The sequence below is a fragment of the Staurois parvus genome, unplaced genomic scaffold, assembly GCF_062004578.1.
Source record: "Staurois parvus isolate SC_StPar_1 unplaced genomic scaffold, SC_StPar_1.0 ptg000429l, whole genome shotgun sequence".
Taxonomy (NCBI): domain Eukaryota; kingdom Metazoa; phylum Chordata; class Amphibia; order Anura; family Ranidae; genus Staurois; species Staurois parvus.
In genome coordinates this window covers 1,636,360-1,653,863 of record NW_028318225.1, presented here as the reverse complement: position 1 = coordinate 1,653,863, position 17,504 = coordinate 1,636,360, and the positions used below count along the sequence as shown (strand labels likewise).

General features: G+C 43.4%; 1 protein-coding gene across 1 annotated transcript in view; it reads left to right on the top strand.

Annotated features, from left to right (window-relative positions):
- Positions 1-2,272: 2,272 nt before the first annotated feature.
- The window catches only part of ELP2 (elongator acetyltransferase complex subunit 2), a 199,041-nt gene continuing 183,809 nt past the window's right edge, over positions 2,273-17,504 (top strand). Inside the window, exons 1-2 of the mRNA XM_089687543.1 lie at positions 2,273-2,445; positions 3,697-3,775. Coding sequence (XP_089543669.1) covers positions 2,314-2,445; positions 3,697-3,775 — 211 coding nt within the window. The 5' untranslated portion in view covers positions 2,273-2,313. The remainder of the gene's footprint in view (positions 2,446-3,696; positions 3,776-17,504) is intronic.

Below are 17,504 nucleotides of genomic sequence, written 5' to 3'. Positions count from 1 at the left end.
GCAGCGGGACAGGAAGGGGGCAGTGGGTCAGGTAAGGCACAGTGGAATAGAAGGGGGGAACAGGTGGGGGTAGCGGGACAGGAAGGGTGCAGTGGGTCAGGTGAGGCACAGTGGGATAGGAAGGGGGAACAGGTGGGGGGCAGTGGGACAAAAAGGGGGCAGTGGAACAGGTGGGGCACAGCGGGACAGGAGGGGGGACAGGTGGGGGGCAGTGGGACAGGAAGAGGTCAATGGGACAGGTGGGGCACAGTGGAGCAGGAAGGGGGGACAGGTGGCGGGAAGCGGGAAAGGAAGGGGGCAGTGGGACAGGTGGGACATAGCGAGACAGGAGGGGGGGCAGGTAGGGGGCAGCAGGAAAGGTGGGGCACAGTGGGGGGACAGGTGGGGGGCAGCGGAACAAGAAGGGGTAGTAGGACAGGTGGGGCACAGTGGGAAAGGAGGGGGGACAGGTGGAGCACAGTGGGACATGAAGGGATGACAGGTGGGCGGCAGCGGGACAAGAAGGGGGAAATGGGACAGGTGGGGCACAGCGGGATAGGAGGGGGGACGGGCGGGGCAGCAGGACAGGAAGGGGCAGTAGGGCACAGCGAGACTGGAGGGGGGACAGGTGGGGCACAGTGGGATAGAAGGGGGTACAGGAGGGGGGCAGCGGGACAAGAAGGGGGCAGTGGGACAGGTGGGGCACAGCGGCACAGGAGGGAGGACAGGTGGGGGACAGCGGGAAAAGAAGGGGGCAGTGGGACAGGTGGGGCACAGCGGGATAGGAGGGGGGACAGGTGGGGGCAGCAGGACAGGAAGGGGGCAGAGGGACAGGTGGGACACAGCAGGACAGGAGGGGGGAGTGGGACAGGTGGGGCACAGCGAGATAGGAGAGGGGACAGGTAGGGGCAGTGGGAAAGGAAGGGGGCAGTGGTTCAGGTGAGGCACAGTGGGATAGGAGGGGGGACAGGTGGAGGGCAGTGGGACAAAAATGGGCAGTGGCACAGGTGGGGCACAACGGGACAGGAGGGGGGACAGGTGGGGGGCAGCGGGACAGGAAGGGGTCAATAGGAGAGGTGGGGCACAGGGGGAAAGGAAGGGGGGCAGCAGGACAGGAACGGGGCAGTGGGACAGGTGGGGCACAGTGAGACAAGGAGGGGGGACAGATAGGGGGCAGCTGGACAGCTGGGGCACAGTGTGATAGGAGAGGGGACAGGTGGGGGGCAGTGGAACAAGAAGGGGGCAGTGGGACAGGTGGGGCACAGTGGGATAGGAGGGGGGACAGGTGGGGGCAGCGGGACAGGAAGGGGGCAGTGAGACAGGTGCGGCACAGCGAGACAGGAGGGGCACATGTGACAGGGTCTGGAGAAGGCGTGGAGAACATTGTGCTGCCTGTAACATCGTTCAGCATGACCGTTTTTGTGGTGGGTCAGTGATGGTCTGGGGAGGCATATCCATGGAGGGATGCACAGACCTCTACAGGCTAGACAATGGCACCCTGACTGCCATTAGGTATCGGGATGAAATCCTTGGACCCATTGTCAGACCCTACACTGGTGCAGTGGGTCCTGGGTTCCTCCTGGTGCATGACAATGCGCGGCCCCATGTGGTGAGAGTATGCAGGCAGTTCCTGGAGGATGAAGGAATTGATACCATTGAATGGCCCCCGCACTCTGGGATATCATGTTTCGGTCCATCCAATGCTGCCAGGTTGCACCTCAGACTTTCCAGGAGCTCAGTGATACCCTGGTTGTGATGCCCTGGTCCAGATCTGGGAGGAAATACCCCAGGACACCATCCGTCGTCTCATTAGGAGCATGCTCCGATGTTGTCAGACATGCATACAAGCACGTGGGGACCATACAAACTACTGAGTACCATTCTGAATTCCTGCAATGAAATTTCAGCAAAGTGGACTAGCCTGCTACATCATTTTTTCACTTTGATTTTCTGGGTGTCTTTGAATTCAGTCCTCTGGAGGTTAATACTTTTCATTGCCATCAAACAATGGGGCATCCTTACATTCCTAACCCATTACCCCGTCCATATCAGTATAGATTCCCAGTATGTTATGTTCCATTGAGATCTGATGTGTTTTCACAGTGTTCCTTTAGTATGTTGTGAGCAGATTATATACACATGTTCATGTAGCAATTGCTCCTCATCCTGCTTCCTATCTACAGGTCCGCTCACAGCTCCCACCACGCCTCCGATCTTCAGCCTAGGAGCGAAACACAGCGGTCACATGACACACTGTAGCACAGAGGCGGTCATGTGATCGGAATGTCATCAGAGAGCTCCCTGAATAGGAAGCGGCCAGTTCCAGAATCAAATATGGACGCTCCCACAGTGCATCTTGCCCATGCGGCTTTTTCTGTCAACAGATGTCCGAATTGTGTTAGCTGGAGCCGGGAAAATATTGTGGCATGTGGGACGTGTCACTCCATAGCGTTCTACAGCCTGCAGGTAAATGTAACCGGTGTGTGTGATGACAGAGAGGGAGATGTGGGGGTGCAGCATGAGCTGGCTGTGGGCTGTCATTATACTTGTGTGTGTTGACAGGCAGAAGGTGAACGCGGTGCTGTACCATAGGGCTGGATTTCATGTAGTTTTGCCTGTGGCTGATAATTAATCTCTTCTGCAGTGCTCTGTACCAGGTGCAATAAATGATAGGACTGTCTAGTAAGCTTTTACTCCCTGTGCTTTCTGTAATTGTTTATTGATGTTTTGGCAATTTCCAAAGTGTCTATAGATTTCTATAAGGACAGGTTTATTACTGGATAATAAGCAGTGGCGTCCCTAGGGAGATGTGGGGGGTGCGCGCCACACCAGGTGACACCTACCGCATGGGGTGACACCGGATCTGCTCCACAAAAAGGTACGTTTTAAAGCAAGCCAACAATCCCCGTAGAATGGATCGGATCTGCGGATTGAGCATAATGAATCAGAATCCGATCCATTATGCTCCTCAATCCGCAGATCTGATCCATCTTGTGGGGATCGTCGGCTTGCTTTAAAACGTACCTTTTTGTGGAGTTCGTGGAGAGGTCAGTTAACCCCGTATAGGTTGCAAGCTGACGATCACTGCAGAATGGATCGGATCTGCGGATTGGGGAGCATAATAGATTGGACTCTGATCAGGGTGGATTTGATTGAAATCACTAGTCAGTAAAGCTTGATTTAAATCCTAGTTTTCTACATAAAGACTAATTCTTGCTGGTATAACTTTAATATGCAAGTAGATGAAGATTTTTAGAATAACAACTTTTCATATTAGTTTTTTTTATCCCCAGTTTAATAGGTTAATCATTCATATTTGGACAACTTTTCTGTTGTACTTAGGAAGGAGAAAAATAATCATTACCTTTAATAATAACAATTTAAATAGATTTATTCAACTGAAACAATAACATTCCAGCATATGTGATTTGCTTAAACAAACATCCATGTTTGTTAACTAATTTGGCTAAACAAAATATATATATTTTAAGAAACTTAGACTGTCAGCCCCTTCCTCCTCACACTTAGTTTCACTTTCTTCTTGTGCAGATCTATTCCACTCCAAACAATCAGAAAAATATTGTTTCTATTCTATTCACTGAACTTCTTGAAACTTAGCACTGAAGGGGTTGATTCTGTATTCATAGGTTTGTAGAAGTTAGGATTAAGGTCTTTTTCTTAACTCCTTTTTTTTTTTTTCTTCTTTTATTGTTTTAGAACAAGACAGTAATAACTACTTTAAATGGGCACACTGGAAGGGTTAATTGTGTGCAGTGGATTCAGAAACCTGACTGTAGTAAGTAACATTATTACTTGTGCTTGAGGCCCCTATTAGATATGCATCCGCCCTTTTTTTTTTTGCCTATGGTGCATATGTAAGATATATGTAAAAGTGGAACCCCAGAAGAGTTGTTTCTTAGATTATTTTAACCACTAGCCTACAGGCACTTATACCCCCTTCCTGCCCAGGCCAATTTCCAGCTTTCAGCGCTGTCACACTTTGAATGACAATTGCACGGTCATGCAACACTGTACCTATATGAAATTTTTTATCATTTTTTTTTTGTGACAGAGCTTTATTTTGGTGGTATTTAATCACCTCTGGGTTTTTTTATTTTTTCTTAAACCAAAAACCACTGAAAATGTTGGAAAAAAAAGTTTTTTCTTAGTTTTTGTTATAAAATTTTGTAAATAAGTGATTTTTCTCCATTGATGTGCGCTAATGAGTCTGCAGTGATGGGCACTGGTAGGTGGCACTGATGGGCATTGACAGGCATCACTGATGGGCACTGAAAGGCAGCACTGATATATGGCATTGATAGGCGGCACTGATAGGCGGCACTGACTGGCACTGATAGGCGGCACTGACTGGCACTGATAGGTGGCACTGACTGGCACCACTGTTAGGTGGCACTGATTGGCATTGATGGGTGACACTGAAAGGCAGCTCAGATGGGCACTGATATGTGGCATTGATGTGCACTGATTTGTGGCACTGATGGGCACTGGCAGGTGGCATGGATGAGCATTGAGAGCTGGCACTGATGGACACTGACAGGTGGCACTGCTGAGGCTACACTGATCATCAGGGCACATGTCCCCTCCGAGGAATGCCGATTACTGGCTCTCCTCTCCTCACGATCTGTCAACGTGACAGGTCATGAGGAGAGAAATGCTGATAACTGGCATTTCCCTGTTTACATGCGATCAGCTGTGATTGGACACAACTGATCACATGACCAAGCTGTTATCTTCGGCGCTTTCCGTGGATCAGTGATCCGCTGTGTCCAGAGCTGTGCATGCCTTGCACCCGTCATTGGACTATATGGTGGGCACCGCGCATGCCTTGCGTCCGTCATTGGACTATATGGTGGGTGGGAGGCGGTTAAATTCACAGTTCAGCATGTATAGGACTTATATTTATGGCAAGCTTGCAAAATATCTGTTTTTTTATTATTAATCATAATTAATATTAAAATGTGTGGTTGGCCTTGAGCAAGTGATAGTGTTGAATTCTTCAGTGATAGCTGAGGCAGAAAAATGGCAGAGTATTTCTGGAGTTAAGTGAACTAGCTGGAAGCTGAGTGTAACAAGAAAGTATGTAGGACATTTCCGTAGATGGGCATAGACAGGTGTGAACCAAAATAGATAGAATTAGTGTAATAGAGAAATAATATATGCATACTGTTCGTTAAATTAGTATGAAATACTATATTCTAGTAGTAGCTGTGTGTTTAATTTATGTTTTCTAGGTTGGTAATATGTGTTACATAAGTAGATTTTTGGTTATACAATGTTGTTGAGATATGTTATAAAAAGATTCTTAGTTATACTAGAGCAGGACTTGAGAACTCCGCTCGCCAAATGCGAGGGAAAATCCTTGTGTGGCGAGCACAGATGGAGCGGCTCCACCTGCGCTCTAAGCTTCATTGTGAAGCCAAGTTCTGGTTTCCGACTTCCAGCTTCTTCGGCACCGCCATTACACTGGCAGCACCGCTGAGGGGACAGGTGCAGGAGAGGTCCGCTCTCCTCCGCTGAGAGGAGACACCCGCTCTCCCCGGCCGTGGGGGACACGAGGAGAGGCCCGCTCTCCCCGGCCGTGGGGGACACGAGGAGAGGCCCGCTCTCCCCCGCCGTGGGGGATGCGAGGCCCGCTCTCCACCGCCTCCACGTGAAGGAGAGACCCGCCAACGGTGCACATCACTATACCCGTCAGCTTAAGGTAAATTACATTAATTAAATTTACATTTTTTAAAAGAGACTTTAGTTACTAAAGTCTCTTTTTAAAGATGCAGGAGATATACAATACAGATTTAAAGCTGTAAAACTTGATATTTTGATTGCACCCTATTGCTATTATGCTATTGCTGTTATGTTTAAATTGGCATAATAAAGCTATGTTATAATTGCAGTGTTTTATATTTTGGACTCTTTATTCTAAAGAAAAATGTAATTTCATAAACTTTAAGGGGGCGTGGTTGGGGGCAGGGTTGGGGAACGGGGTGGGGTTGGAGGCGGACCTGAGCAAGGTTGGGTGGGGCAGCTGGTGGAGAGTAAGGTTTGTGCCTGGCTAGTAGGTCTAGACTTGAAATTTTAAGCCCTGTACTAGAGTGTTACATGTGGGTTTGTCAATCAAAAGACCATATATGTAGTATCCCCTCCCTTCAATGAAATTGCTGTACTAAGCAGAATTGTTTGCCATACAAGGTTCTGAGTTATAAAAATTATGACGTCCACATGTAACATTAAAAGACATCCTAAGAGATGGAAAGACACACACGCACACACACCCGTTCATTCATACCTATAAGCGGACACACAGGCACTCGTGAGGAAGGCATGAAGACAGTTATTTACATACTGACAAGCTTCGGTCATTTTTCCATTTTTGCGGAATTCCCGATCCTTGATCAGGGCGGGGAGACTAGCACAAGTTTGTGAATATTCAAGTCTCAGGGAAAAAGATGATCAAGAACCTAGGAAAGGAAGAAAATAAGGTGATTGACCAGACGTGGATAAGAGGTCCAGTGACTGAGCCAGGTCAAACGAGAAAGACATCTGAATATGGTGAGTAAAAATTATGTCATTTTTTGATGACTTAGGTAGAGAAAGCAAATTGAGTTCAAAGATGTTTCTTTATATCCTGATGATGCATGTTTATGGTAATACATGTACAATGAATGTTTACAGGCCAATGTTCAGATAGACAAATCTAGATTTACTGTAAACAATCAGAGTAAAAATATATTGAATATCCTAAATTTGGTAGCAGTATTTAACAAAATTATTTTTAATGTTGATTTACCTGCTAAAAATATTTTGTACATTAAAGCAGACAGAATGTAACACTATACAGAACATAGGATTGCATGAAATTTTGTCCCAAGATTCTCTTAATTGTCCAAACTATGACATTTTTTGTAGTTATATAGAGGATCTTGAGGAACAAATTGACTCTAAAAGAAATCTTTTGGTAAGACTACAGAATAACAAAGATGGCAAACAGAGTGGTTCAAAGTCAAACCCACAACCTTCTTATATTCCCGAAGGTTCAGAAATATGCTGATGATGAAACAAATTAAACATAAAAAATTATTACATAAAACTGCAAAACATAAGTTGCAAATACATGATCAACTAATGACAGTTTTAAAAGATATCCCTGCTTATGACTCTTAAGACAGATGCTTTTGCAATGCAGATGTATTCGAATCCTATGCAGATCCTTAATCTTTTAAATGATCAAAGGAATCATATATTCGTCTGTGGGTTCCTGCTAATTTTGCTAAATGAATTAAGTCACCTGTTATTGATGACAAAGGACAGGAGAGACACAGTGATGCGACAGACAGACTGCGACAGTTGCTGTTATGCACAACTGGTCAAGAAGTACCTTCCATAGGTATGCTAGACTTATTACAGACTACTGCAGAAGACCCTTTTGAGTTTAATATTACATTTTCCAAAGCATATAAAATTATATTTGGAGTACAAAATGAAGAAGACTCTGGTATGATTAAAGATTTGTAAAGAAAATTAAGTACCTTGACCCAACATCATTAGCCATAGTACAGGAACAACAAAAGTTGAATGAGATAGCAAGTTTCATTGACAAAAGAGAGAAGACAGTGGTGGAAATTTGAGACTTACAAATAAAACTATGGAAAATGAAATAGCAGCTTTTGTACAACCTGCTTTATGTCAAGGTCAAGGTTTGACTGAATCGCCTTACACCCCATCAGTCATACAGATCAGTGATTTGACTAGCAACAACCGTTCAGACAATATGGCGAAAAGAGCTGTCACTGACAGAGATGGTTTATTGCCATTGTCAAAATTAGAATGACATTGAGATTCGTCTCCTCTACAATTAGAATATGTTTCTCCAATTGTATTGGTTGAGAGTTGAATAAACAGAGAAAAAGTGAAACCTAACTCACTCATGTGTAATATAATGGGTTTTAATAATAAAGGTCATTCCACTGCTAGACAGGTGTCTAATGTAACATTTGAACTACCTGGACTTGTGAAAACTAACATTGACATCTGGTTTTGTCACAGTGCAGAGAATATTCTTGGCATTAATGTAACAAATGAACACAAGTGGATTATTTGGGAAATAAAATTATGTGTAAAGATCCATCTAGGCCCAAATCAATGCTAATTGACCCCTCTGTATACATTTATGTTGGTTCCATTACTAATATGTCTACAGAACAAAAATGGCCTGATACTGATGGTGATTGTGCTTTAGTCTTCATGCACACTGGGTGTTTTGATAATGCTGGTAACATTAGTCACGTTAAAAACATGAAGTCACATTTTTGCATTAGTATTTAGCATAGGTTTCCCACGTTTGCTTTTTTAGCTGTTTTTTTTTACCAAAAATTAAATTATTTTTTGGTCAAAAAAAGTCCATAAACGCTGGTTTGCGGCATTTTGCCGTGTTTTTCAGCGTTAGAGTGTTTTTCCAGCCAAGAAGCGTCCCTGCTAAAAAAAAAAAAAAAAAAAAGTTGATTAGTCTGTGTGCATGGACACATAGGATAACATGCTGGGGGTTTACTAGCTATAGAAAAAGCGTCAAAAGCCAAAAACAGCCACTGTAAAAACGTCCAGTGTGCATGAGGACGTAAAGGAAGTAGTACAATGTTTTCTGAGTTTGTGGTCAGAGTTTACAAATGAGATTGGAACTTTGAAAAATACAGAACTGAATAGTGAGGGAAAAGATCCAGAACCTTTTAATTAGTATGAGTTACCACTAGACTCAATTGATCCGCTTTCTGCCACTATTCAAGAGTTTGTACAACTTGGCATTTTAAGGAAAGCACAATCGGTGGTAAATAGCTGTATTTCATCTATCAAAAAAGCTGATAATTCATGGTCTTTCAGTTGAATTCAGGACACAAAATAAACGTACTGCAAATACCAAAGTGGTTGTTCCTGATCCTTATAATATCAAGTTGCATTTGGATGCCAAGGCCAAAAGTGTTCTCAGTACTGAAAGTTGCTAGCAGCCATTTTTCCATCCTCTTAGCTAAAAGTTGTCAAGTTCTCTTTCAGGTTTCAGAAAGAGACCTTTACATTCACTTGATTAATAGCTGGCCTAGATATCAGCTCATGAGTCTATAGCGAAAATTGTAAGTTCTCAAGGCCAGAATGTATTTTTCAGCATGTAGATACGATTATGCTGAGTACGCAGAACATTGATCAACACATTGCTTTTTTGTCTGAGTTGTTTATGTTGTTACAAGTTGCAGGCCTAAAATTAAACACTGAAAGAGTTCAGTGGATGAAAAGTCAGGTAAAATACCTTCACATACAGATTAGTCAAGGAAAGAGACAATTATTGCAAGAAACAGCACTATCACTTCCATTCCAATTCCAACGACTATTAAAGTACTGTATCAATTTTTGAATAAAATAAACCATTGCAGAGAGTTTGTACATGGTTTTGCTAAGAAAGTTAAACTATTATATAATCTTTTGAGGAATACAGATAATATAGTTGACCAATGGAGTCTAAATGAGAAAAATGCTTTTGAAGTGTTGAAAACAGATTTGCTGAATGCTCCAGCATTAGATACAATAGAGGTTTGTTCTGAAGCCCCTTTTTTGTTTTGAACACTCATGTATCTGAGGATGCAGTCTCAGTAACTTTGTTTCAATTAAAAGAAGGTAATGAGAGAATAATTAGCTACTCCTCCAGAGTTTTATCATCATTGTTAAGTGTTTATTATGCAATCAAAGCATCAGAGAGCATGGTAAAGTCAAACAAGGTCATATTACAGACAACTGACTGTTCGTTAAAAGGAATTATTGAGAGAGATGGTTTCAGAGAATGTCATGAAAAGTATCCTCAATGGTTTAGAGCATTGTCATCCAGACACATTCAGATAGATGTAACTAGAAGACATATTTATGAAAGCACACCAGTACATGTTTGTACAGCCATAACTGAAAACTCTTTACCTCACATTTTCACCATAAGAACTGAGAGAGGCATTGAACCAGTACTTGTTACTGCAGAAAAGTCTAACACTAGAATAATAGATTCAGAAAACATTGTCATCTCTGGGGTGATACAAAACCTTTCTTTGTGAAAACAGGGTTTTGAGTCATGACCAAAAAAAAGAGATGTTGCGTCCTATCAGACCTACATTTCACACTACTTTTGTATTATAGTTTAGGTCATCGTAGACAGGATAAGGATAGTACATTGATATATAGAAGTTTTCTGTGAATAGAAATATAAAGTAATGTTACTTCACATATAGTGTTCCAAATTCAAAAAACTATTGTCCTATAATTTTTAACGTTTGAAAACAGGTACAGGGATAATGTAAATTGTTTATGCCAAAGTAATGATACTGCATTTCTTTTCTAGAAAGGCTTCTAAAACAAAATATGGATGGTAACAATCTCCTCTGAAACTAACATTCAGAAGCTAAAGAAGAGATCTTCTTGGGAAGAAGATTGGACAAATGTTTATACTTCATACTTATGACTGTTTGTTTTTTGTTTTTTTCACGCTCAGTAAGATTTTTCTATGTTTACAGAACTTAAAGAAGATATTTCATAGACATTGCATGAAGAAAAGATTAATCAAAAAAACTTTATTGTACATTACGGGACACAGGGTAGGCTATTCATGACTGTGGGTTATATGCCACCTATAGGTGAATGGACACTGGACAACCAATCACAGGAGTGCTATACTATATAACCCCTTCTACACGGGAAGACTCCAGTTTTTTGCCAGTGTCTCTAAGGTGGATGGTCACTGAAGGTGTTGCTTGTGCTCCTGGAGCATACTTATGGTTCCTGTGAGAACCGTGGACTTTAATCGGATCCATTCGAAAAGCTATTAGCCAAAATGGATAGTACCCTTGCCTCATTGGATAAGGAGAAGTATCCTTGAGGTTTTGCCTGTAATGCGGCCATTAGATGCTGGACTCTGTGTAAATGGAACCCTTTGCAGTATTGAGTCTGACCAAGGTGTTTTCCAGCAGGGTGCTGTACAGGTCTGAGGCAGTGGTTCTACAGAGTCCTGGAAGATCTACATGACAGGGCACGCTGTGATGGGTGAAGGTAGTACTCATGGTGTAAAACGGAGTCCTGCGATGGGAGTGGTAAGATGCCTCCTTTTTTTTTCTCTTTTAAAGAAGGAAAAAGAAAATAGAGGGAAAACTATTGTTTTCCCTTGTTGGTGAAGGTTTTCACTAGGGGGCAGTGCTTCATTGTCTTTAAGCCTGCCTAGTCTTTTTGCTGCCTCCCAGGTGGAGCAGCCCGATGGAGAAACAGACAGCTGCGGCCACAAAGCGCATGCCATTCGGGGGCGCGTGCACAGCATGCATATTCAGTAAAGGCTGGAAGAGGAAATCTGCAATATTTATGTATGTGTTTGGCGTTCCTGGGCACATATGTGGCTGCTACAGCTGGAGTTACTTGGACACAGAGTAGGCTGTTCAATGGGCACGTGAGTACTCCCCTGGGGGTGGCAAACATTGACCAGTTCAGACAGGAGGCTGTGCTTTCTGACAGTCCATGGAAATCAGCAGTTACAGTGAGTGTTTTTGGTCACACTACCTGACATAGCTGTAGGAAGGGATGTCTTCCAGAAAGCAGGGTGGGGGAGGCACAGCATGAAAGGGCACATGTACACTACCATCAGGTCTAGTCGAAGTTCTGCTGTGTTATCCTTTCTTGGAAGGGTGGGTGCCTCTGGGAAGTCTGAGCCACTATGTTTGTCTGGCATTGTGGCTACCACTGGGGCTTCCGCTTCAGCGTATGTAACCAAAGAGGATCTAGCTTGAGCCTTAGCAGGTTTTGAAGATAGGATCGCAGGAATGATTGCATCGGTTTCTCAGGTGAATAAGCTGGTCCATAAACAGGAATGGATGGCACCAGAGGATGAGGGGGCATTGGAGAACCTGGAAGAAGATCAGGCCGTAGATTTTCTATCTGAAGGTTCTCAGCCTGAGGCGAAGCAGGCAGTTTCGGCTTCTCAGTCTCAAAGGATATTGGTTCAGGAACTGATATTGGTTCAAGAACTACTATGGTCCGTTCAGGATTCAAGTCACCCCCATTGAGTGCTCTGAGGTTACGTACTCTTCCCTGGGTTCTTTAAGACCTCAGCAGAGTATGAAGGCGTTTCTGGTGCATCCTCTCTTGGAACAAATTATGTTTGCTGATTGGGATCAGCCGGATAGGATTTTTGTCCTGCCAAAAAGATTTTCTCTCCTATATTCTATGGAAGAGTAATTTAAGAAATGGGACATGCATGTAGTTGATGCAGCTGTTTCATCCTTAAATAGGTCATTAACATGTCCTGTGGATAACGTCTAGGTTTTCAAGGATCCAGCAGATAAGAAGCTGGAATCTCTACTTAAGGCCTCCTTCTCTCTGGCAGGGTTGGCCATGCAGCAAGCAGTAGCAGCTATTGGTGTCTGCCAGTATCTTTTGGACTGTGTTAAATGGTTGCTGGAAGGGCCATCAGTGCAGGGAGTAGGCTCAGTTGAAGATTTGGAGGATGTTCCTCATGCTCTGTTTTGTGGTGGATGCTCTTAAAGATTCAATTCAGCAAATTTCTTGCATGACCCTCTTATCGTTTCACATGTGTAGGGTTTTGTGGCTAAAGAGTTGGTCGGTGAAACTGCCGTGCAAGAAATCGTTGGAAGGTTCTCCCTTTCATGGGGAGTGACTGTTTGGGGAGGATTTGGATAAATATATTTAAAAGATTTCAGGAAGAAAGAGTTCTTTCTATTGCCTTTTAAAAGGAGATCCAAGCGGCCTTCTTTTAAAGTATCAGGGGCTTTGGCAGCTGGTCCCTCATCTATCAGACAGTCATTTTATTGCATGCAGGCCCCAGCCTCTAGGGGTATGGCGTAAGGTCAGAACCCAAGGAGACCTCGTTCAGGTGGGGGGAAGGCTTTTGAGTTTTGCAACTGCCTGGAAGACTCTAATCCACGTGGGTCATTTTATACGATTGCTCTTGGGTACAGACTAGAGTTTCAGATCTTCTCTCCTCGGTTCCTACAGTCAAATGTACCTATGAATCCAGAAAAAAAGAGTGCTGTTGCAGGCACTCGATCACCTGTTGTCTCAGGGGGGTGATGACGGACGTTCCAATGGTTGAAAAGTTTCAAGGGTTTTATTCAAACCTGTTTATAGTCCCAAAATCAAATGGGATGTAAGGCCTATTTTGGACCTCAAGGCTCTAAATCATTTTCTAAATGTCCGATCCTTTCATATGGATTCTGTCTGGTCAGTAAAGGCCTTGTTGCAGGAAGAAGATTTTTTAGTATCCATTGATATCAAGGATGCATACCTGCATGTGCCATTTTTCAGTTCTCACCAAGAATTTCTGCACTTTGCAGTGGGAGTTTGGCATTTCCAATTCATAGGTCTGCCATTCGGGCTGGCCATGGCTCCTCGAGTGTTTATGAAGGTTCTGGCTCTGGTGTTGGGGCTGCTCAGAACTCAAGGGATAGCAGTCATAGGTTATCTAGACGATCTGTTGCTCAAAAGACAGGCGGTGCCAAGTCTGGGGCCGGTACAGAGCTTGGAATATTTGGTGGTGATCCTAGACGCTGTTCAGGCAAAGGTATATGCTCCAGGGAAATGTTACACCATGAAAGACCAGGTCTGCAGTTTAAGAGCCAAGAGGTATCCTTCAATTCGCCTCTGTATGAGATTGCTGTGGAAGATGGTGTCCTCATTCAAAGCAGTACTCTATGCGCAATTCCACTCCAGACCACTGTAAAAGAACATTGTGTGTTTTGGAACAAGAAGGTTCCAGCCCTGGATTTCCATTATGTCTCTGTCTCCCGAAGTACTGCAGAGCCTGAATTGGTGGTTGGTGACTCAGAATTTGGAGAAAGGGAGATCTTTTCAGTCGGTGGTGTGGAATGTGGTTACCACCGATGCCAGCCTCTTGGGATGGGGGGCTGTCTTGGAGGAGGCACTGTTCAGGGAACATGGCTTCCAAAAGAGAGGGTTCTACCCATCAATGTCCTGGAACTTTGGGCAGTGAGGCTTGCTCTGAGATATTGGACATTCAGGCTTTGGGGCTGGCCAGTAAGGATTCAGTCCGACAATGCCACAGCAGTGGCATACATCAACCACCAGGGTGGTACCAGGAGCTGGAGGGCTCAAGAGGAACTAAATAACATTCTGACTTTGGCAGAAAGTTAATTATGTGCCAAGTTTGTTAGCAGTGTTCATACCAGGCATAGAGAACTCGCAGGCGGATTATCTCAGCTGCCGACGGTTGATTCTGGGGGAATGGGCTTTGCATCCCGAGGTTTTCTCAGCAATCTGCCAGCTATTGGGGTTACCTAGACATTGACCTGTTGGTATCCAGGCTTAACAACAAAGTCAACCTGTTTGTGTCCAGAATGAGGGACTCTCGTGCGGCAGGATTCCTCAGTGCTTTAGTGATTCCTTGGAGTCGGATTTTTGCCTAATCTATGCTTTTTTTTTTTTTCTGGTTCAGCTGTTGCCAGGTCTCCTATGCAGGATTCGGGAGGAGTCTGTTCTGATGATTCTGATTGCCCCGGCTTGGCCCAGGAGGGTCTGGTACATGGACATAGTGAGACTGGCAGTGGACAGGCATTGGTCCCTGCTGTTAAGGCCAGACCTGCTGTATCAAGGTCCTATATTGCATCCAGCTTTACAGTCACTAAATCTGACAGCATGGCTATTAAAGCCCAGATCCTAAATGATAGGGGGATATCAGATTCTCTCAGTCCCATTATGTTGGGCACTAGAAAGATGGTTTCTAAGAACATTTATTACAGAACTTGGAAAGCTGGCATCACCTGGTGTGAGGTCATGGAAATGGAATCCATGGAAATATGTGATTGGTAGTATCCTGTCATTTCTTCAATAAGGTCTGAAAAATAAATTGGCTGTTGGTACTATTAAAGGCCAGGTTTCAGTGTTGGCTAATTTTTTTCCAGAGGCCAATCCCCTCCCCTTTTCTAGTTTGTACTTTTTTTTGCAAGGAGTAATGTTTTTGGCTCTGCCTGTTAGGCTGCCTTTATGTAAGTGGGACTCCAACTTGATTTTGGAGGTTTTGCAAAGACCACTGTTTGAGCCTGTTAGGGAGATTCTGCTAGTCCTGTTGACCCGGAAAGTTTTGTTCCTAGTGGCAATCACTTCTGCAAGAAGGGCATCGGAGCTGATAGCTCTTTCTTGTAAAGAACTTTTTTCTGATTTTGCATTGGGACAGGGTGGTATTGCGACTATATGTATTAAAGGTAGTTATTAAGAGGTTGTCAAATGAATTATCATGTCACCCAATATTTGGTCTCCATTCAGTAGCCAAAAAAGGCATTCAAAAAAAAGGGGGATTTGTGAAAAGAAATTCACAGAGAAAGCGGCTACATTATGAACAGAACGTGACACTCAGAAAAATTTCCAAAAATTATGCTTTATTACACAGATATAAATATGACATATGGGCATTCGCCCTGGTTTACCATCACCCCAGTATGAGACAATACACACAGACCTAAAACCATATAAAATGACACCAAGACCGGTCTAAATGCATGTGCAACAGAGAAAATGACTACAGGAGTCTAATGTCCCTGTAGCACAGACACATAGGTGAACACTTCCCAAAAGAGGTGTATCCAAAAATTATACCATAGGCATACCATAATATAGAATATTATAAATAGAACAATACCATTATGGTGAATCCCAATCAGGGAATCCAAAAATTGTACTATGGATATAAATATCACATGTATGCAATGCAGCAAGCACAATATGCGTCAAAAAGAGAACAACAAGCCTCAGGCCTGTATGAAGGGAGACATGAATGTCAAATATGTGATGCAATACATTCCTGTGCCGGCACAAGTGGTTGGGGCCCATTCATCTGTAATATAAACAACTGTATCCTAGAGCTCTTGAATGAAAATATGCCCCATTTATTCCCAGGGTGGAAGAAAAGATGCAAAAAGCAGCACTCTGCTTGAAATGGTATCTTCACCACTATATGTGGACTACACTCCACCTTTCGTAGGAAAAACAGGACACATCCCAAAAGATCTTCTGCCTGTTGAGATGTATGTGGTATATCCTGTATCCTATACAAAGCACCATGATGTCCCCATCCTGTAGTGAGACAAATTATATGTGGGAAGTCACTGACAGAGTTTACACTCAATAAGATATATAGGTCATATAGATCACAGAGGACCATATATCTATTGTCCTGTAACAGTCCACTCACCACCTGTGCTGTAGGTATTAGGAATGAAAGAGATGTCCTTCATGGGTACTGCCATACACGGCCACAGAGGCCAAGGAACCACCGCTGACATCCGCCGATATACCGCGGGTTCCAGCCCCTTCTTGGCGCTTGTGCTGCTCACACTTGCCTCATGGCATGTGAAGATGGCTTCCTCCTTATGGGTCAGCGTGCGTTCCACCTAATGCGCATGACCGGAAGTGACGTATCTGACGTATGACGTCAACGCGTTTCGCCGATGGGCGTATCTCACTCAGCTTCGTCAGGACCAATGAAACAACTGCATTTCAATTTCCTATTTATAGTGGGTAAAGACCCACCCATTTATGCAAAAAAGCTAACCTGCAATTGTTCCTAATGGAAGAAAAAAGGGGGCTAAGTACTTAGCACAGCTGCTGGTCTTTGTTGAATATAATTAAAAAGACAGACGGCTGGAGACACCAGAGAGGGGAGAGGCTTAGCAATTTTAACAATGCATATATTGATCAAAAGATCATGAATTAAATATACCAGTCAATTAAAGCTTTTATCACATTTTAACCAGAAGATGGCGATATAAATCAGAGAATCAACAATTCTATTCATTGAATCAGGTTTTTTAGGAGACAATATAAATTACCTATGTAAGGGACACTAAAGATGTGTTGGCTAAGATTGAAAACATGATCATTAATGATAACTCCATTCTGGTGGGAATAGATGTGGAATCACTTTACACCTCTATCCCACATGAATGTGGTGTGAGATCAGTCTCCTATTTTCTTGAAAAAACATATCCTACTTTGGGAGGACAGAACGAATTTATTAGTGAGTTATTGGAGTTTGCATTAAAACATAACTTTTTTCAATTTAACAATACCTTTTATCAACAAACTAGAGGTACCAGTATGGGAGCACCGTGGGCTCCGGCCTACGCATGTCTCCACTTGGGGTTTTGGGAGGAGAAGGTTGTCTTCAGATCATCAAGATTTCTTGCTAATGTCCAGATCTGGTTAAGATATATAGATGATGTGTTCCTTGTGTGGCGAGGAACATCTGAGGAATTAAAACTATTTTTGGGAGAGTTAAATCAGAACTCCTTCAACATTGGACTCACGTATATATTTGATGAAAGATGTATTTCCTTTCTGGATCTGGAGATTAGACTTGAGAATGGAAGACTCCTTACAAAGACATATAGAAAACCTACTGCTGCCAACACCCTACTAGAGGCAAGAAGCTATCATCCACGTTCACTGATTTCAGGGATCCCAGTGGGACA